At 43.3% G+C, this 21687-nt stretch overlaps 1 protein-coding gene across 1 annotated transcript in view; it reads left to right on the top strand.

Annotated features, from left to right (window-relative positions):
• The window catches only part of COPG2 (COPI coat complex subunit gamma 2), a 31119-nt gene extending 10745 nt beyond the window's left edge, over positions 1–20374 (top strand). Inside the window, exons 5-24 of the mRNA XM_042467476.1 lie at positions 130–209; positions 781–856; positions 2039–2131; positions 2562–2648; positions 4076–4233; positions 5395–5528; positions 6620–6687; positions 7539–7727; positions 9149–9244; positions 10496–10739; positions 10909–10984; positions 12352–12455; positions 13609–13734; positions 14744–14806; positions 14964–15103; positions 16377–16548; positions 17797–17894; positions 18171–18309; positions 19238–19336; positions 19904–20374. Coding sequence (XP_042323410.1) covers positions 130–209; positions 781–856; positions 2039–2131; positions 2562–2648; positions 4076–4233; positions 5395–5528; positions 6620–6687; positions 7539–7727; positions 9149–9244; positions 10496–10739; positions 10909–10984; positions 12352–12455; positions 13609–13734; positions 14744–14806; positions 14964–15103; positions 16377–16548; positions 17797–17894; positions 18171–18309; positions 19238–19336; positions 19904–20034 — 2373 coding nt within the window. The 3' untranslated portion in view covers positions 20035–20374. The remainder of the gene's footprint in view (positions 1–129; positions 210–780; positions 857–2038; positions 2132–2561; positions 2649–4075; positions 4234–5394; positions 5529–6619; positions 6688–7538; positions 7728–9148; positions 9245–10495; positions 10740–10908; positions 10985–12351; positions 12456–13608; positions 13735–14743; positions 14807–14963; positions 15104–16376; positions 16549–17796; positions 17895–18170; positions 18310–19237; positions 19337–19903) is intronic.
• The last annotated feature ends 1313 nt before the right edge of the window (positions 20375–21687 follow it).

Below are 21687 nucleotides of genomic sequence, written 5' to 3'. Positions count from 1 at the left end.
CTCGCTTGTAGCCTTGACTGTAACTCCAGATTAGTTGGCTCTCACCCTCTGATGTACCCTTGGTAGTAGTTGGCATTTTCACAGTCAATGTCTTGGGATTACATCAGTTTCATCTTGCTCTTTCTGCAGCAAACCTTAAGGAGAATGTGTTACCTGACTATCAAAGAAATGGCCAACATTTCAGAGGATGTTATCATCGTCACCAGCAGGTATTCCAGTGTTCACTGATCTGTGAGTGGTGTCTTCCAGCATTGTCTCCTGCCATTCGCTTAGGCTTCAAAGGTTTTGCTTTAGTCAAGAGTCTTCCACATCTTGCAGTTCTTTCATTGCGTGAAATGTGTTCTATATCAAAGCACAAATGGTGCAGAGGCAAGCCTGTGTGTGCCATCAAATGCAGCTGGTTCCAGGGCACATTTTTATCTAATGTTATTGGTTATGTTATTTTAATTTTTAAAAAATTAGATTATTAAAGCATGATTGTTTTATCAGTCATGCTTTATTTGACTGACCACTCTTACAAGTATATCTGGTGGGAATATACATTAGTATAAATTGAGCATGTTTCCAAAAATAAACTTTCTAGAAATTGGTTTATAAAATATACATTCATGCATTGCTGAAGCAGAATGTTACATGTAATTTCTTTAGATTATATTCCTGTTCAAGTGGAATTTTAATTGAGCATCAGTGTGGTTGGATCCTGTGTGCTGTTTATCTTGAATCATTTATTTAATGCAGAGACTTAATGTATTAATGGAGGGTCTGCCTTATTTTTTCCAGCCTGACCAAAGATATGACGGGGAAAGAAGATGTGTACCGAGGCCCTGCCATTAGAGCACTTTGTAGGATCACAGATGTAAGTACAGAATTGTCTCTTGCCGAAAGTGCTAAAAATAAAAGCCATGCTTAGAGAAGTTTGTCTAAGGAACAGGGCTTGCTCTTCCAGTTTTAACATCAGGTGTACCATAATCCAGCTGGGCATCCAGAAATATTTCTCTTTTTCCCTGTCCTCCTAAGTAATTTTTCCCATGGCTTTAATTAGGTCAGCACATATTCCTGAAGTGTGTGTGTGTGGGAGTCAGGAATGGGTTTTCTGTAATACTGCTGAGGTTAAAGAATTGGAAAATGGAAGAGGACTCTCTGAGGTACTACGGATAATATTCATGAGATCAAGAAAAGGCAAGAGTGAAGAAAGGGCCCCTATGGACCTCTTCTGGGCTATTGTATGAAAACAGGAGAGTGCATGTTACACTTCAGTTACCTTAAAAAGTTACCAGTCTGTTAGGGTAGAATAATTGATACTATGATGGTGTAGAGAGCCAGTGTGGTATAGTGGTTTGAGCATTGGACTACAAATCTGGGAGACCAGGATTTGAATCCCTACTTGGACAGGGAAATCCAGTAGATGACTGGAGGCCAGTCACACTCTCTCAGCCTCAGAGGAAGGTATTGACAAGCTTCCTCTGGATAGATCTTGCCAAGAAAACCTTGTGATAGGTTCACTTTAGGGTTACCATAAGTCAGAAGGAGGTGACTTGAAGACACATAACAAGAGCCAGTGTGGTATAGTGGTCTGAGTGTTAGACTAGGACTGTGAGTATCGGGGTTTGAATCCCCACTCAGCCATGGAAACCCATTGGGTGACTGTGAGCATCTTTCAGCCTCAGAGAAGGCAAGGGCAAGCCTGTGAACTGCCAAGAAAACTCTGTGATATGTCCTAACATGAAGGCATGTAACAATATCAAATGACGGTGGTGACAGGAAGCGATGCAGAACCAAAAACTTAGCCTAGTGAACTCTGAAGTTGTTGACAGGCACTGAGGATATGCTTCTTTCTGTGAGTATGAGGACTAAAAACTTATTTTCATAATGAGCAGTGAACTCCTTAGGAGTCTGTGTGCAGCTATTGAATTCTGTCTGAACTTTGCAAAAGACATGCAAGAGAAGATAGAAGCTATGTAGTTCTTTATTTTTCATATTTCTGGCAACTAAGCTGTCTTAGCAGAGTGTCACCCTTGTTTTCCCTTTGGCTTTGTAGGGAACAATGCTTCAGGCAATTGAAAGGTACATGAAGCAAGCCATTGTCGACAAAGTCCCCAGTGTGTCCAGTTCAGCGCTGGTGTCTTCCTTGGTAAGCAATGAAGTGTCACAGCTGCCATCTGAGTGGATAAATTTTGCTCAGAGAGACTGAGCACAGAGTATGAGTAACTGAACAAGATCTCAAGTCATGTTGATTTCTGTGTGGCTGCTTCTCTGACTGTGTTTTTTCCTATCTACCAGTCTGTAAGATATTTAGTTGTCTCTGTCAAAGTTCTGGTAGACTGTCAGTAACAACAATAACAGCAGCAGCACTCTTGTGTTCATCTCCTTTTTCTGGAGTTGCAAAAAGGGAGAGTACACTCACTATCTCTAAGGATTCCTTGCATTAAAAATGCTATGAAATGAATGTGGTCACCATAAGTTGAAGATGCGTGTACACACAAAAACACACACACACTGAGATCATATGAAATTTGCTGGGGCTTCAACCAGTAGTACTGATTCTGTTCAATGATTTCCAGCACATGATGAAGATCAATTATGATGTGGTCAAGCGGTGGATCAATGAAGCCCAGGAAGCTGCTTCCAGTGACAACATCATGGTGCAGGTATATAGGAATGGAGACATTTGGGTGGATTTGGGTCTGTATACTCTATATAATAATAATTAATTCTGCATAGTACATGTTACAGATTATATGATCTATAATTCATAATCTTGTATACTTTTTTTTAGTCCCTTCCCCTCTTCCACAGACAGCCACACAGAGAGTTTACATTCCATTTAAATTAACATATATTATTGGAGATTTGGATTCTTTATTCTCTATGGCCTGTTACAGACAGCCAAAATAAAGCTGCTTCGAGTCACAGTGGAGGTATGGTGTTTCAATGATGCATGTGTCCTAAGAGTCCAGAAGCCACACCAAAACCACGCTCCAGGTGGAGCGTGGCTTTGGTGTGACTTCTGGACTCTTAGGACACATGCATCATTGAAACACCATACCTCCACTGTGACTCGAAGCAGCTTTATTTTGGCTGTCTGTAACAGGCCAAAGATTCTTTATTGCTATGTCCAATATACTTAAGTCTTCTTTCCCTAAGGAAATCAATTAATATATATTCTTTTATATATTTAAACAAATAAAACTTATTACAATTTGATTTCTTTTTTCTATCCTAAAGCAATCACTGCTTTGGTGGCTTTCTAAACTTGTTTCCATTTATATTTTCTTGTTGTTTTGTTTGTTTATCTGTACCTTAACTTCTATTTAAAACTCTTGAATAAATGGGCATTTCTCTGGAGTGTTTCCTCGTGGATTTTGGTTGTCTTTTCCATGGGCACATGGAGGAACACCAAACACTAGTCCCAGCTCAGTAGTTGCTCTTGTTTTTGTAATAAAGATCCTGCAACCTTGAGAAATCAGAGCAAATGGAACATAGTTTTCCTATTCTGGGTCACTTCCAGAGTCAGTCACTCCAACCAAAAAAGTACACCAGTAGAGAACAGGATCATCTTAGCAGAGCAGATCAAGAGAAGTAATACTATTTTTTACTCTTCCCAGCTTTAGTTGAGGGGAAGTAATAGTACTGCTTTGCTCTGCTTTAGTGAGACTTCATCTGGAGTCCTATGTCCAGTTCTGGGCAACAGTGTTTAAGAAGGATAATGCCAAGCTGGAGCATGTCCAGAGGAGAATGATCAAGTCTGGAAATGCAGCCCTATGCGGAGCTGCAGAGGGAGTTGGGTATGCTTAGCCTGGGAATGAAAACATTGACAGGCGGTTCCTTCCAACTCTATGTTTGTGCCACTGCTCTCAATTCTTAAAACCCTCTTGGTTCAAAACCCCATTTGGCCATAGAAACCCACTAGGTCATCTTGGACAAGTCCCACTCTCAGCTTCAGAAAAAGGCAACAGCAACCCCCTCTGGACAAACCTTCCCAAGAAAACCCTGTGATAGGGTTGCCATATGATTTGAATGCACACAAGAATAACAAAGTATTTGGTTTCTCTCCCCTTCACCCCTCCCTTGCCAGTACCACGCCTTAGGAGTGCTTTATCATCTTAGGAAGAATGACCGCCTTGCAGTTTCTAAGATGCTGAATAAATTCACTAAATCTGGACTGAAGTCCCAGTTTGCTTACTGCATGCTGATTCGGATAGCCAGCCGCCTCTTGAAGGAGTCTGAGGAGGGGTAAGGAAAGACTACAGAAAAATAGTATTGCTGTATTTCTAGGGGATAGCTTGTTTCCTGTTATGCATAAGAAATCCCAAAAGAGATGAGGGTGGACCATGAGGTTTGAGTGGCAGATGGCTCCCACATCAGTGGACTGGTAGGAGTGCAGACCCAGAACATTTGGAGGGTTATATGATCCTCAATCATGTTTTAAACCAGGATTGGGCTGCATGCTCCCTTCTCAATTATTTTCACCACTTATATTTTTCCCGCCTCCATGCCACAAAATAGATCCAGATCCAGATATAGATAATAGATTTGCCAAAAAACCTTGCACCCCCAATCTGGCGGGTCTTCAGGGGGGCAGCTTTAGCTTTAAACTGGTCAAGGGTAGGAATAAGCCTGATAGAAAGCCTCCCTCAAATCAAAACTAAAATTGAGCATCTGGTCTCTTTCAGTTTTGTTGTTGTTGAAATGCTTTTTGCTATTTCTGGGCCTGATGCAGCCCATAGCAGACACTCAAGGTGTACATTTAGCACTGCGCCTGCCAGAGTTGCCCCCTCATGAAACCACAGGTGATTGGTGGTGGCTTTCTTAGTACAGTTGGCTCTCTGTATCCACAGATTCTGCATTCACAGGTTCAACCATCCATGGCTTGATTTTTTTAAAATCCTCAAAAGCAAACTTTGATTTATTAGGGACACCATTTTACTACCCCAAATGGGACTTGGGCATCCTTGGATTGTGGTGTGCACAGAAGGGTTCTGGGACCAAACCCCAGAGGATGCTAAGGGCCCACTGTGTGTGGTTAGCAAAGGATAATAATTAAGGAATATGAAGGGAGGTGGGGGTGAACACAGTGGGTGAGTTTTGGAAAAAGGAATTTCCAATGCAGCCTGTTTTAGATGTTGGGAATTCAGCCTGTTTTAGATGTTGCCTTTATGACTGTGTGAGGAAATTGGGAAAGTGCAAGCTTGGACCACAAGAAGCCTCTCAAGCCTCCATTCTACAGCCCCCATAGCCCCCCAGCAAGCCCCTGTTTCCCCAAGAGATGTGAGCAAGCTGTGGGATTGTGGCCTAGCCAGGGCTATCATGTCTTCAGGGAGTTTTAAATGCCATTTCTGAGCACAGTGGTTGTCCACTTTGACATGTGATAAACTTTTAATTTTTTCCTTGCAGGCATGACAACCCTCTGTTTGACTTCATCGAAAGCTGCTTGCGGAACAAACATGAGATGGTTATTTATGAGGCCGCCTCTGCCATTATCCACCTCCCAAATTGCACTGCCAGGGAACTGGCACCAGCAGTCTCAGGTGAGGACCTGCCTTCATCTTAGAGGATGTACCAAGCAGGCAAAAGGGGTGTGGTTGTTAGTTGGCACAGAAAGTAAGCTGCAACAGAAAAGCTTCCTTTCTTTTGCTGGTGTCATTGAAATGGAAAGTGGTGAAAGATTCAGGAGAGGTGAAAGGAAGCACACAGCACATAGTTAAACCATGGAATTCACTCCCACAAGTTATAGTAGTGGCATGCATAGCTTTAAAAAGGGATTCAAGGTGAATGGGTTGCTACTCAGTCAGATAGTGGACAGTGTGTGGTGCAACAGGTAAAAGAGTTTAGGCAGTTGTGGGCTGCATCAATAGGAGGGTAGTGTCCAGTAGTGCCATTCTGTTCTGTTTTGGCCAGGCCTCATCTGAAATACTGTATCCAGTTCTGGGCACCAAAGTTCAAGAAGAATATTGACAAGCTGAAACATGTCCAGAGAAGCCCTATGAGAAGTGACTTAGGGAACTGGGTGTGTTTAGCCTGGAGAAGAGAAGGTTAAGAGGTGATATGATAGCCCTGTTTAAATATTTGAAGGGATGTCATACTTAAGACAGAGCAAGATTGTTTTCTGCAGAAAGAGAATAAGACCTAGACCAGTGGGTTCAAACTACAGGAAAAGAAATTCCATCTCAGCATTAGGACGTCTTGAGAATAAGAGCTGTTAGACAGTAGAATAAGCTCTCTCGGAGTGTGGTGGAGTCTCCTTCTTTGGAGGTCTTTAAACAGAGGCTGGAAGGCCATCTTAGAATCACAAAATCATCTTGGGGGTGATTGTATTTTCCTGCATGGCAGAATGAAGTTGGACATGATGGCCCTTGAGGCCTTTTCCAATAGTAATAGCATTTAGCATTTACATTTCTATACTGCTTATCAGTGAACTCAGCACTCCCTAAGTGGTTTACAATCTGTAAGCCAGTTGCCCTCAACAAGCTGGGTACTCATTTTACTGACCTATGAAAGGATGGAAGCAATGCAGAGGCTTACTCAACCAGCTAATTGCCTGTCTCCTCTCTTGTCACATGATAGCCCCCCTGCTCCTCTCCCTCTATGGTGCACCCAACAGACTATCTTTTTGTTTCAGTGCTTCAGCTCTTCTGTAGCTCACCCAAGCCTGTGCTGAGATACGCTGCAGTCAGAACCCTTAATAAGGTGAGGATTTCTGAGGGACTTCACATCTTTGGGGTGAGGTAGGGGAGATGGATGGAGTCCAAAATGTTTAACTTAACAGCACTTCCCTGCACTGCTGTGCCTCTTCCTCACATTTGGGTCTATCTCTTGTAGTGGTTGCTGCTACTCCAGTCCTGCTACTGAGTAACCTTAGCCTAGAAGTGGGTATCATGTGGCCAGTGTGCTGCCTGCAGAACCCCACAGATATTTTCCCCCACTGCCTCCCCACATGGATCCCTGTTTACCAACACCTCAACCTGTATTGTATAGTTGGACTAACAGTACCTGAAGCACCAATTCCCCACTTCTGGAGTTTAATTTTTCACTTACTCACTTCCAAGGGAGGAGGAACTCAGGGCGGGCACTTGTCCATAATCTGAAAGAGGCAAGATCTAACAGTCCAGTCTTCTGCGGCTGGTTTAGGCAGCAGCATGAGCATGGTAGGAAATGCTTGACCCAAATGTGATGTCAGTGAATGACTCTCATGTTAACAGGGCAGTGAAATCCAGTCGGCAGCGAAATCCGAGGCAGCAAAATCCAGGCCTTAGTCTAGATATTAAAGGAGCTGTCCACAGTGTCAAATATATTTTGGGAGTAGGCCTAGTGCTTTGGATGGCTCCTTTAAAGTTCAGAGTTAATCTCAGAGTAGATTAACTAGCCCACTCCCATGGGGATCAGAGCTGCCCCCATCCCAACATTGAGCAGACCCAAGGCAAGCAGAAATGGATCACTTGTACAATCTCTGGGTCAACTGAGCAGCGTGGGTGCCCTGATAGGACTCTTTCATTCTGTAAATATTATTCTCAGATGCCAATTTATGGTTGATCTTCCAGGTGGCAATGAAGCATCCCTCAGCTGTCACTGCCTGCAATTTGGACCTAGAAAACCTCATCACGGATTCGAACCGCAGCATTGCCACCCTGGCCATCACCACCCTCCTGAAGACAGGGAGTGAAAGCAGCGTGGACAGGCTCATGAAACAAATCTCTTCCTTTGTATCTGAGATATCAGATGAATTTAAGGTGAGTCTGAGGGGTGAGCGGGAGGAGCAGTTGTGCAGCATGGCAAGGCTGAAAGGGAGGAGCACTCATCTCAGGATGGCCAACCTTTCTCTACTGGAAATGAACATAATCACAGGTGAAAACCAGCATCTCTTTTCTCAGCAGTGAAAGGCTGAATATCCTAAGATAGATTGCTCCTCCCTCTCAGGATATTAATCTTTCTCTTCTGGAAACAAAGGTATCACAGACAAGAAGGAAGGTTTCTCAATTCCTGGCAGAAATTCCAGGCAATAGAGTTCTGGCAGAATAATCATTGAAGACAGGCATGCCATAGTCAACAAACGTCTGTTCTTTTACAACAAGGGTAGGCAACTGTAGGAGGCTTAGAGGGCCACAAGATGATGATGATGATGATGATGATGATGATGATGATGATGATGATTCTTACCTGCCTCTTCCCATGGATCGAGGCGGGGAACAACAACACATTAACAAATGCATGACATCAGTTAAAATAAGACACATACATATTAAAACAACCCACATTTAAAATCCAAAATTTAAAAATCATCTGGATAGGCCTGCTGGAAGAGACTTAGTATTTAAACGATACTGTTTTAAACACGGACAGCTTATTCAGCTCTCAAACCTCTCCTGACAGGTTGTTCCACAATCTAAGGGCGGCTGAAGAAATGGTCCTCAAGCAAACAGTTGCTGCCTAGTCCTGGCTGACAGGAATAAATGAGGGCAGAGGACCTCATTGTACGGGGCAAATTATACAGGAGGAGGCGATCCTGTAGGTAACCTGGACCACACAATGTGTGAATGTAAAGATAATAACCAACTCTTTGTACCTTGCCCAGAAACTAGGCCCCACAAGGGATTTTGGAGGGGTGCAGCCCCCATGCAAAATAAAATAAAATTAGTTTTTCCTCAAAATGCTCTCAAACACTCAGTAGAGGTTTGGGACCCCCCCCCCCCCCAGGCCATTTAAGTCCCAGGATAGGCCTGTTTTTTGTTTTTTGTTTTAATTACAGGAAATTAATGGAAATCACTTCTTGTTCACTTCTTGTTTTAAGGGTCTAACATGATGCAGGAAGTCCAAAACACACAGTGAAAATGCCCTCATTTTCAGGGCATTTGGGACAATTTTTGGCCAGTAAAATCAGCCCTGGGAGGCATGTGTGGCTCCCAGACTGTGGTTTGCTTTTTCTTGTTCTACAGAGACTCCTGGGGCACCAAGATGGAGTTGAACCTTCCCACTGGATTCATAGAGGGTTCCATGCATCCTTGTGGTTCACCGTTGACTCTGCTACCTCAGCCTGTTGCTCTCTTGGCTCCCTCTCACTCCTCCGGCACTAGCCTCTACCATCCTACCACTTTCCTGGGAAATCTTTCCAGCTTCCAAATAATAATGATAAAAATTTTGGTGTCTCTTGCAGGTAGTGGTCGTTCAAGCCATCAGTGCCCTGTGCCAGAAGTACCCACGGAAACATAGCGTGATGATGACCTTCCTTTCCAACATGCTCCGAGATGATGTAGGTTACTCTGTCTTTCCATGACACTGTTTAAAATTTAAAGAACTCTTTTTCCTTTTGGTGAGACGGCCAGATACCTTCAGCCATGGGAGGTTCAGCTGCCCCCACTTCTGCTCTGCTGCCAGTGAACAGGGCGCCATCATTTTGTACATACTCTGTATGTACTAGGGTTGTGGGCGACTAAAAGACCCCCCAGGCAACCCTAGTATGTACAGAGTACGTATGAAATGGCCTGTCTATACAGGGCCTAAATTAGTCCTCCTGAACTTGGTATCTTCTATTTGTAGTGGACTTCCAATCCCAGGATCCCACAGTCAGCTCCAGCTAATAAAAACCACCATGGAGCTTTGAAACAAACAATCACATACCATTAGATATGCTTGTTTTTCTGCTGCCAGAGCAAAAGAAACCTCTTTTTTTGCACCAAACAGCAGTCTTTATTTATCATTTGAACTTATGAGATGCTTGGCAAGGACTTCATTAGAATCACAGAGTTGCAAGAGACCACAAGGGTCATCCAGTCCAACCCCTTGCCATGCAGGAACTCATAATCAAAGCACCCCAGACAGATGGCTATCCAGCCTCTGCTTAAAAACCTCCAAAGAAGGAGACTTAACCATACTCAGAGGTAGCATCTCCCACTGTCGAACAGCTCTTAATGTCATGAGGTTCTTCCTAATGTTTAGATGGAATCTCTTTTCCTGTGGCTTGCATCAATTGTACCGTGTCCTAGTCTCCAGAGCAGCAGAAAACAAGCTTGCTCCATTGTCAGCATGACACCTCTTCAAATACTTAAACAGGGCTATCATATCACCTCTTAGCCTTCTCTTCTCCAGGCTAAACATATCTAGCTCCCTAAGTCTCTCCTCATAGGGCAAAGATTCTAGAACCTTCACCATTTTGGTCACCCTCCTCTGGACATGCTTCAGTTTGTCAATGTCCTTTTTGAATTGTGGTGCCCAGAACTGGACACATGATTCCAGATGTAACTTGATATGATTTTTAAGAATCCTTTTGAAGTGGAGGCATACTTCTTCCAAGGGTTATATTGTCCATGGCTACCATGAATGTTCCCTAGGATCACATTAACCTCCTCATGCATCAAAGAGGGTGTGCTTTTGGTTCTGTGCAATTAAAAATTGTAACTAAGTGGGATGGTGTATTTGATGTCAGCTGAATGTGTAGTCCTGGCTTGTATTCAGAGTGCAGCCCTTGGCCTGTGCTGCTCATTTTCTCCCTTTTCTGCCACAGGGTGGCTTCGAGTATAAGCGAGCCATTGTCGACTGCATCATCAGTATCATTGAGGAGAACCCCGAGAGCAAAGAGTCGGGCTTGGCTCACCTCTGCGAGTTCATTGAGGACTGTGAACACACGGTGCTGGCCACCAAGATTCTCCATCTCCTCGGCAAGGAAGGGCCCCGGACTCCCTCCCCTTCCAAGTACATCCGCTTCATTTTTAACAGGGTGGTGCTGGAAAATGAGGCTGTCCGAGCTGGTGAGTTGGCATGGTTGTACCCCTGGTGTTTCTAAAATCATGGAGTGAAGAGGGACTGGTGGGGCCCCTTCCATCTGTGATCAAATCCTCAACCACCAAAGAGTTTCAGGTTTGGCCTTGAAAACACATTTGTGTGCCTCTGGCTACAGATTCTCATCTTCTTCTACAGCGGCCGTCAGTGCCCTGGCAAAGTTTGGGGCCCAAAATGAGAACCTGCTTCCCAGCGTCCTCGTACTTTTGCAGAGGTGAGTTTTGTAGGAGGTGAGACATTTCAAACCTGATAAATGTTTCAGAATTTACACTTTTCTCTCCTTTAGTGGTGGATTCTTCAGGAATGGCAAGAAACCCTCTGTCACAATGTATTGGAAAATTTGCTTTCCATGGCATTTATTAGGGTTGGGGAGTTGGGCTTTTGGAAGCATACATTCAGTGTTGGAAGAAAGGTGAGTTTTCCCCCCTTTGTCTATTAATTTGTAAAGAGGATTAAAACCCAGCAGTCAGAAAGGTAGAAATAGCAAGCATATGCATATGAACTATCTTGGGATAAAGGTAGTCATTTATAAAAAGAGAAAGCGAGGAAAACATGGTTAGCAAGACTAAAAAGAGGAAAATGTTTCCAGAGGTACTGTTGGCTTTATAGAGAGTCAGTGTAGAGCAGTGGTTGGAGTGCTGGGTTAGGACTCCAGGAGACCAGGCTTTGAATCCCTGCTTGGCCATGGAAACCCACTGGGTGACCTCAAACAATTTGCACTGCCTGGCCTCAGAGAAAGCAAAGGCAAACCTCCTCTGAATTGCTCTTGCTAAGAAAACCCTTTGAGAGAGTTGTGAGCTTTGAGTGTTGGACTAGGGTTCCATGAGATCAAGAATCAAATCCTCACTCATCCCCAGAAACCCCCTGGGTGACCCTGAGTAAGTCAGACTCTCATCCTTGGAGAAAGGCAATGATAAACCCCCTCTGAACAAGCCTTGCCAAGAAAACCCTTTGATAGGTTTACCTAAGGGTCACCACAAGTCAGAAATGACTTGAAGGTACACAACAATTGTTGGCTTTATTTTTGCATATTCCTGCCCCTTTTCCTTCAACCATGGCCATTTAGTATTGCCCCCCCCCCCCCGGCCGCCTTTTAAGATACCAGGTAAGAAAAACACCACTCCTGTACTTGTACAGAGTGCCTTTCCCTACCCCCTGAACAAAGGTAATCTTTCCTTCATGGCCTTTGAACTTAAAAAGTAAAGCGTTCTTGTGAATTCGAAGGTTTTCATGGCTGGCATGCATAGTTTTTTTGGGGTTTTCGGACTATGTGGCCATGTTCTAGAAGAGTTTCTTCTCTGAAGATGCCAGCCACAGATGCTGGCGAAATGTCAGGAAGAAACTCTTGTAGAACATGGCCAGATAGCCTGAAAAACCCACAAAAAACTTCTTTATAAACTGACCTGACACTAAACAACACTGCTCTGAAGCTACAGTTCCAAAGTGGTGTTTGGAAATGCCCAGAGCTTAGTTTATGGGTTGTACTGCTGGGAGCAGTGATGTAAACACAATCCTGAGATATGACATGATCCTGAATGGAGCCACCATATCCTGGTTTGCTTCTCTTTTGGCTGCCTGCAGGTGCATGATGGACAGTGACGACGAGGTCCGAGACAGAGCCACCTTCTACCTGAATGTGTTGCAGCAGAGGCAGCTGGCACTGAATGCAGCATACATCTTCAATGGTTGGTGCTAGCTAGGGCCACCCAAGTCTATAAATTCATTTGCTTTATCCAAATGTTGCAAGTCTAGAGATGTGAAAGGCCAGGGGGGAGTGGTGGCAGGGAAAAGGCTGTTCTTTCACTCCCCCCCTTGAAACTTTTCTCCCCAAGAAAAATGGGAAGGGGGAATAAATATTACTCTTTTAGGATGATGAATAAAACGTTTTAACCTAAGCTTTTTACAAATCTACTGCCTCCATTTCTCAAAACTGCCTGTAGTATCAAATCAAATCTTGGATTTTCCTTCTTTTTCCTTTTTATGGGAAGGAGAGTGTTCTGCCGGCTTAAAACTGAAGATCTAGAGGAGACAAAGTAATTTTTTATTTTCTGAACAAGCTGTACTTTTAATGTATCAAACATGATATCTTCTGGTCAAAACAATTATATAGCAAGAATTGTATGTATTTTAAAGTGACTTTGAATCTGCAAAGGGTGCTAATGTAGTTTTCCATTGTTTTCAAAAATGTCTGATTTTCTTCTAGGAAGGAAAAACAGTTCCCCTCCCCATGGCTTCACAATTTTCAGAAATGTTACATCTCTAGATAAGATGTTATTGTATTATAATTTGTTGAACTGTACTGATGAACTGTTTCATCTTAGAGCTGCAGATGGCGGATTAGCAATGAAAAATACAAAAATAAAACAGAACATATCAGTGGTTTTTAGAAATCTTTTGGGGAGAGGTCCAAGACCCCTTTGAGAATTGGGGGAGAGCTGTGGAAAGCCTCCCCATAATGCGGTGATAATTATATTCATACATTACTCTGAACACTTGTTTGCTGTGAAGCAAGACCTTAACAATGTAATCTGACACAAAAAGAGATTGTGGGCTTTTTTTTTTGCCAAGACAATTTTCAAAGTTACTGGAAAGAAATGGGAAAGAAAAAAGTATATATATATTTTGTCCAATTCACAAATCTCATGAAGCCCATCCACAGATCCCTTATTATGTGCTGCTCCACAGCATCATTACCATTTCATGTGTGATCATCTCACTGTACTGATAGTTTTTTGTGGGTTTTTCGGGCTATGAGGCCGTGTTCTAGAAGAGTTTATTCCTTATGTTTCACCAGCAGCTGTGACTGGCATCTGTACTGAATTTCTCTTTCTTTTACAGGTCTGACAGTCTCCATCCCAGGGATGGAAAAGGCCTTGCACCAGTACACACTGGAGCCTTCGGACAAACCTTTCGACATGAGGTCTGTGCCACTTGCCACTGCTCCCATTTTTGAGCAGAAATCAGGTGAGGGCCAAGTCTTTCTTGAGTCACATTTATTGCCAGGCTTAGAGGTGAGGGATGATTGCAGGAGATGGTAAGCCATAAATCAGTGTCAGCTTGAAAACACATAACAACAACATAATTGTAATCTTCCTATTGGATAAGTTTCAGCTTCTGATAAATCTGTTCCTGGGTATTTTATTCTGCTGGCTTCCTCCATCAGATGAGGTCAGGTCACTGATAAATCTAAGCAAATTGACAAACTGTTTGGATTGCTTAGACCAGGCATGGGGAACCTTTGGCCATCCATCTGCTCCCCAGCCAGGATGCTCAGTAGTAAAGGATTAGGGAAGAGATAGCTAATAACCTTTGACTGCAGTTTCCCTAGCCTTGATTTAGACCAGTGCTTCCCAATCTTTGGTCCTCCCAACTGTTTTGGACTTCATCTCCCAGAAACCCCAACCAGCTTGGCTAACAGTCAGGAATTCTGGGAGCTGAAGTGAAAAACATCTGGAAGACCAAAGTTTGGGAATAATTGATGTTGGAAGAAAGAAAAGGTCACCAAGGCTGCAGACACACTGTAGAATTAATGCTGTTTGACACCGCTTTAACCGCCATGGCTCCATCCTACAGAACTGGGATTTGTAGTTTGTTATGGCACCAGAGGTCTCTGACAGAGAAGGCTAAATATCTCACAAAACTACAAATTACAGAATTCCATAGCATGGAGCCATGGTAGTTTAACTGGTGTCAAACTGCATTAATTCTGCAGTGTAGATGTAGCCCAAGTACATCTGTAGTGCCAACTCCAGGTTTTTAGGAACCCTCAGCTAAAGCACTCCCACTGAGTCCTATGAAGACACCAACCCCTCTCCGAGTATTCCAGCATTTTTCGCCTTTGGCTGCTGGGACATGTAGTCCAACACCATCTGGAAGGCCATTTGTCATCTGATTTCAAGATTGTCTTGTATCTCCAGGTTGGGAGTGTTAGTGCTTGGGAGTGTTAATGAATATTTGTGTTTTCTCATTTCAGAGATTGCCCTGGTGGCCAGCAAGCCAGAGAAAGTAGCTCCTTCGAGGCATGATATCTTCCAAGGTAAAAAAAAAGTATCTCCTGCATCCTTAAAACTTGGAGAATTGCATAAAGTTTTGTCATGATAGTATTCATTCCCCAGAGATGTTGCAGGATGGAGACGGGAGACAGCCATTCCCCATTCACCCTGCTAACTCTAGTCCCATTTCTTCCTCTTCAGAACAACTGGCAGCCATTCCAGAGTTCAAGAATTTGGGTCCACTCTTCAAGTCATCTGAACCGGTCCAGCTCACAGAGGCAGAGACTGAATATTTTATCCGATGTATCAAGCATGTCTTCTCAAATCATATTGTCTTCCAGGTGAAATAGCCATATGGGGTTGCTACCAAAGTGTGCTATAAGAAGAAGTGGGCCAGAATAAGCTAGGCTAGTTTTACACATTTTCAGGATTGTGCAGTGGCAGTGAGGAAAGCTAGCCAAAATCTGCAAATTCTTTTTATGTACCACTTGGCTTCAATTAATGGCATCCCAACAAAGGAGAGACCTCCACGAGCCTTGCTATTCAACATCCTTGCTTTTGGCTTGGAAACTCAGAGCCATGGCTTCCTTGATTGAGTTTATCATCTTGTAATGTAGTCTACCTCTTTTGGTACTGCCTTCCATTTTACTTGGCATTATCATCTTTTCCAGTGAGTTATGCTATCTCATGGTGTGTCCAAAGAATGATAGCCTCAGATTAGGCATTTTGGTTTCTAGTGGGAATTCTGACTTGATTTGCTCTCAGACTCATTTATTAGTCCTTAGACAGTATATAGTACATGTAGAGCTCTTCTCTAGCCCCACTTTTCAGATAAGTTAATTCTCTTTCTCTCAGCTTTCTTCACTGTCTAAGCTTTCATAACCATTTTATAGCAGTATTTTGTTATCTGGTTGACTGTAAGAGAAAATAAGGGTGATAATGATTGTACTGGTTGAGTCTCCCTTATTCGAAATGTTTGGGATTCAGATTGTTTTGGATTTCAGATTTTTTGGCTTTTGGAATACCTGTATTTTCATACATACATCATGAGATATCTTGGAAATGGGACCCTAAGTCTAAGTACAACATTATCATAGAATCATAAAATCACAGAGTTGGAAGAGACCGCAAGGACCATCCAGTCCAACCCACTGCCATGCAGGAAATCCAAATCAAAGCATCCCTGACAGATGGCCATCCAGCCTCTGTTTAAAGACCTCCAAGGAAGGAGACTCTATCACCCTCCGAGGGAATTCATTCCACTGTCAAACAGCCCTTACATTTATTTGTTTCATATGCACATAGCCTGAAGGTAGTTTTATACAATATTTTAAAATAACAAATAACAAAGTTTGGGTACACTGAACCATCAGAAAACAAAAGTGTCACTGTCACAGCCAGCTATGAAAAAAGATTTGATTTTTGGAATATTTTGGATTTTTGAATTTCAAATAAGGGAGACTCCACCTGTACAGGCAGGGATGTATTTCTAATGACTTATATTTTTGTAACGATGTAATCCGCCTGACTTGGACCCGACGAAAGGAAGATATAGCAATCCAAACCAGCAAAGAAACTACTGAGGATCGTTGTTTTTTCTCTTCTTTTTAAAAGTTTGACTGCACAAATACTCTCAACGATCAATTACTGGAAAAGGTGACGGTGCAAATGGAGCCATCAGAAGCCTTTGACGTGCTCCGCTGCATCCCAGCCCCAAGCCTCCCCTACAACCAGCCGGGTATATGCTACACACTTATCCGTCTGCCCCTGGATGACCCCACTGCAGGTACCTATGGGAAAAGAGGGTCCTTTCTTACTCCACAGCAGTTCACATGGGTACCCAGGACTCCGTTTGGGGAGTCATGGAGGGGGTTGTTTGTGTGTTTCTAATCGAGATCTTGATTTGACCCTGGCAGAGTTTAAACGTACACAAGTATACTTTTACAGAAATCCATGTCTAAGAGGGAAACAATTTCATTTGCTAAAAATGCAAGCTTCCACCTCCCTATAATGCAATCTTTCCATGTGATGTGATTCCTAAACTCTGGCCTTCCAGATGTTTTGTACTTTGGCTCCCAGAATCCCAGACCATTGGTCAAGAAAGCTGGGGCTTCTGGGAACTGAAATCCAAAACACCTGGAGGACCAGAGTTTGGGAATCATTGTTGAGTGACCCTGGGCTGTTTTAGGCTTAGGAGAGACCTTTACTTCGTGGTCAAATGAAAGTCAACTAATAATGTAATTGTCAAATTCTGGTTTATTTCCTGGCTGCTCTTGGGCCACCCTATGACTGGAGGCATTTTAGCCCCCCACTCCCACCCCCCAAAAAGGTATGCTATGTTTTTAAAAATCCCAAGAGAGGTTTGCACAGCAGAGACTACAACTTTCTAAGGTTTTGCAGGAGCCTGATGTAATCCTCTCTGCACTTGGAGTTGCCCATCCACTATAATACGTAACAGATTTTGATACCTTCTCTCAAAGTGCCCTAGGCTATTAGTTCCACCGTTGTTCCACTGTGCTGAACCTGTTTTGGGGATTTGATTGTTTCATCCTACATGGCAGGGGGTTGGATGGATGGCCCTTGGGGTCTCTTCCAACTCTGTGGTTCTGTGATTCTTAAATTCAGCAGCTTGGATAAATCCTTTAATTGTGGGTTCTGACTTACAGCGACCCTAAGGCAAACCTATCATGGGGTTTTCTTGGCAAGATTTTAGAGGTGGTTTGCCAATGCCTTCCCCTGAGGCTGAGAGAATGTGACTTGCCCAAGGTTTCACAGCCAAGATGGGAGTTGTAATCCAACATTCAAAACCACTATGCCATGTTGGCTATCTCGCCTAAAACGTGGAATGGGCTCGCTGTTCCCTGACATGAGATCCACCAGGCACGACCGATGCTTGCCACTCAGAGGCACTACCATCTTCCTTTCTGATTCGGTTATTATGTGAGAATTGGGTGGAGGGAGGTTTGGCTTGGCTTGGCCCCAGGCCTTCCTCTGAACACATGACCCTTTTGCACCTTCCTTCTCTCACCTGTAGTCGCCTGCACCTTCAGTTGCACAATGAAGTTCACCGTCCGAGACTGTGACCCCAACACTGGAGTGCCAGATGAAGATGGCTATGATGATGAATACGTGGTAAGCCTCACACTCCCAGGTGCTGCCCATGCTGGAGGGTTGTATTGGATGGCCCTCAAGGTCTCTTCCAGCTCTGTGATTGTGTGGATCCATGCAATGACTGAAAAAAGACACACAGGCCTAAGGTGGACTTATATGTGCCTACGTCATTAACTGAATGCAAGTTGCCATGTGTCCTCTGCCCATGAGGGCATGGAGTACCTTCCTTTGCAATCTATCTGTCAATGTAAAAAGGGGATTCTACATTGTAAGTGCTAAAATTCCTTTCCTTGCCAGTTGGAAGATCTAGAGCTCACCCTTTCTGACCACATTCAGAAAGTCCTGAAACCGAACTTTGCAGCAGCCTGGGAGGAAGTGGGGGATGACTACGAGAAAGAGGAGACCTTTGCGCTCAGCACCATTAAAACCCTGGACGGTGAGACGATGGCAGTGTTTCTTTTTAACTTGTGACCTGTTCCAAGGAAAAATAGGAGACTTTCAGGCAGAAGACCTTTTTCATTCTGGCAGGTTTTTGAAAAATATTTTTTTTAGTAGGAACAGACCTTGTATAATGTGGTGGCCTTTCATTGGGGTGGTTTTTAAAACAGTTTATGTTTTAACTGTTTTTTGTTTTCTGGTAGTTTAACCTTTAACTATGTCCATTTTAACTGTTGATTAGTGGACATTTGGTATCTTCTGGGATTTGGTTACAGGACACCCCTTGAATCTCAAAATCCGTGGATGTTCAAGTCCCATTAAATGCAGTGGATAATAAAATGGTGTACCTTATATAAAATTGCAAAATCAAGGTTTGCTTTTCAGAATTTATGTAATTTTTGAATATTTTCAATCCATGGATGCTTGAATCCATGGATAGAGAAAATCCATAGATATGGAGGGCTTACTGCAAGTTACTTTTGAGTTCCAAGCTGGGGGGAATATTTTACACCTTCTTCATTCTTAATGCAGTGTTTTAAAATGAATCAATGTGTGTTTTAATAGTATAATTACTTTGATTTGCATTTTAATATGTACATCATAACCATCATCATGATTGTATGTTAAAGCTAATTTCTAAAAATGGGTCAGGCTGCCGAGTGTGTCCTAGAGGTGAGATTTTGTAGATTCTGTTTTAAGGGCTGATGCAAAGTACCAAACATACAAGCACATACAAGACTGTGCTTTAGTTTAAATGGGAAGAAGAGAACCACAGCTCTCCTGCTGCCAGTAGTAACCCAGTTCCTCCCTTCCTGAGGCGACTGTCTCCTGTCTCACAAACCCTGCGATAACCCTTTGGATCTGACTGCACCCGAGAGACAAGGCAGGGCTAACCCAGCTCTTTTTGAAACCCTCTCTGAATGCAGAAGCTGTCAACAACATTGTGAAGTTCCTTGGCATGCAGCCCTGCGAGAGATCAGATAAAGTGCCAGAGAATAAGAATTCCCACACGCTCTACCTTGCTGGTAAGGATCTGTCAGGGAGGCTGTTTCATGACATCTCAGTTTCCGCTGGCTGGAATTGTGCGTAGCAAAAGGCTCACAAGAACAAAGTTCTCCTTTTTCCAGGAGGGAACTGTAGTATCCATTTACTTCCAGTGACAGATATCCCAAAGCATAGAGCTTAAGGTCTCTTTTTACAATCATCCAGCTACATCATCTGTGTCTAAGGGATTGCATCTCTCCAAATGTTGTTCCTAAAGCCCTTGAGTGATGAAAGGACAGACATCCTTAATGGTTAGGACTAATTTAGTTGACAAAGGGCCAAAACACACTGCAGAAGTAATCCAGTTTGAGACCACTTTAACTGCTCTGGCTCATTGCTAGGGAATTCTGGGAACTGTAGTGTTTGAGAGATATTTACCTTTCTCTGTCAGAAAGCTCTAGTGCCCCAGCAAAACTACAATTCCCAGAATTTCTTAGCACTAAACCAGGCAGTAAAGCAGTCTCAAATTGGATTATTTCTGCAGTGTGTCCCAAAGTTCTCTAAAACAATTCTGAGCTGCTGTGGTCACTTCTCTTGTTTCTGTCCAGGTGTGTACAGAGGCGGCTTAGACGTCCTGGTGAGAGCAAGGCTGGCCCTGGCGGATGGCGTGACTATGCAGGTGACGGTCCGCAGTATCGTGGAAACACCCGTGGATGTCATCTTGGCTTCTGTCGGCTAAAAGCCACAACAGTGCAAACTAGAACCCACTTGGAAGGCACTCCAGGGATCTACAGTTCTGCATGTTTTGGTATTTCCCCCCAGCTCTTGACCCGTGGTCTTTGTGTGGGGCAACGGGGAGTAACCCCTGCCTCGTCTCTTCTGTGCCATCAGAGCCGGGACTATAATCACCACCATCCCAGCTCTTCTTCATCATTCCTGTATAAATTATTGTCTCTGTGCTGCTGTTAGAACCAAGGCAGTGGGTAGAAGAATTCTTTTTTTAAAAAGAGCCAAACTTTTCACGAATGGATTTTTATTAGCAGAAAATAAAATGGGATAGTCCACCATTGATGTCTTTCTCTCAAGTGTGGTCTGATTTCTGTTAACACTTTCTGTTGTGGCTGCCTGAACAACGCTGCTCTATTTCACACTGCCCTTTCTCCTGTGACAAGGTTGCAGGTTGGCTTCTCATAACAGCAAAGGAGGGTGGGCGACACCATAACACTACAAGAACAGCTATGCTTTCTTGAGGGCTGCTTTGGACACCAGTGTTACAAGGAAGATTTGGGAAATGAGGAAAAAACAATGTAATATTTCATCTTCCCTTGTGTGCTTAAAGCAGCAGTTTAGCCTCAGATCAGCCTTGTGAAGGAAAGCAAGTTGGAATGCGGAGTGTAACTATAGCAAACACTATAATTCCACAAAATCAGGGGTTCCCAGCCTGTGGTACCCAGACCCCCAAGGGATGTGTGGCAAAGAGTGGTTTGTGTCCTTGGGAAATGATAGTAAGTGGCTGTGTTGCATAGATAGTCTTCTCATTGTTTATTTAATCAAAAGGACAGAATTTTACTATTTACAATAGTTACTTGCTCAATTTAGACTGGCCTTTTATGCACTACAGAGTTAAAAGCATGTGCTTTTTGAAGTTCAATTTGTTTACCTGCATTATTGTATGTGGTTCTGTCCGCAATTTAAACATTAGACTTTTTAATCTTCAAACATGTTATTAGTTTTCTAGGGAGTGCAAACATTAAGCATGTGGGGCATAGAAAAGGTTGGGAATCACTGTCCAAAATGTTATGGGGTTTCCCCCTCCTCACTAGGCATCATTTGCAGCTTACCACCCACTTGATACTGAGATGCCACTTTACGCTGCCCAGGTGAATAGCAACTCTCTTGAAGGATGCCTTGATGAATCATCCTACTTAGGCAGGAGGTAGTTGTCTGATTTGTTCTGGAGGTCCCACAGGTTGTGCACTACCAGACCTCCTTCCATATGTCTCTAGTCCTTTTCCTTGCAACATAGCATTTGAAAAAGGGGTCCTGAGAGTTTGACTGGATTTGAAGAGCTATTGCTACCACTTTTGGGGTTACAACAACTTTGTCAAGCTGAACCTTAGAAAAGAGTGGGAGCAAAGGATGCCTCACTAAGTCCCAAATTTCTGCAGGCTTGCCTGCCCCCTTTTATTCTTATGACAAGTAGACTGCTCACAGCCCCGTTTAATTTCTTCTGTATCAGGTCTTAAAATAGGTAGAGATGACAAGTGGGCTAAATTTGCCAGAGTTTCTCTTTTTCTATAAACATGTGTCTTTCCTGCTTGAAAAATCTGCATAGCCAATGCACTTGGAAGATGGGATTTCTTTCTTTTAAAGAAAACACAAAACACGCATC

This window comes from Sceloporus undulatus, chromosome 5 (genome assembly GCF_019175285.1).
Source record: "Sceloporus undulatus isolate JIND9_A2432 ecotype Alabama chromosome 5, SceUnd_v1.1, whole genome shotgun sequence".
Taxonomy (NCBI): Eukaryota; Metazoa; Chordata; class Lepidosauria; order Squamata; family Phrynosomatidae; genus Sceloporus; species Sceloporus undulatus.
Note: the sequence above shows the minus strand (reverse complement) of the source record. Positions and strands in the feature narration are given on the sequence as shown.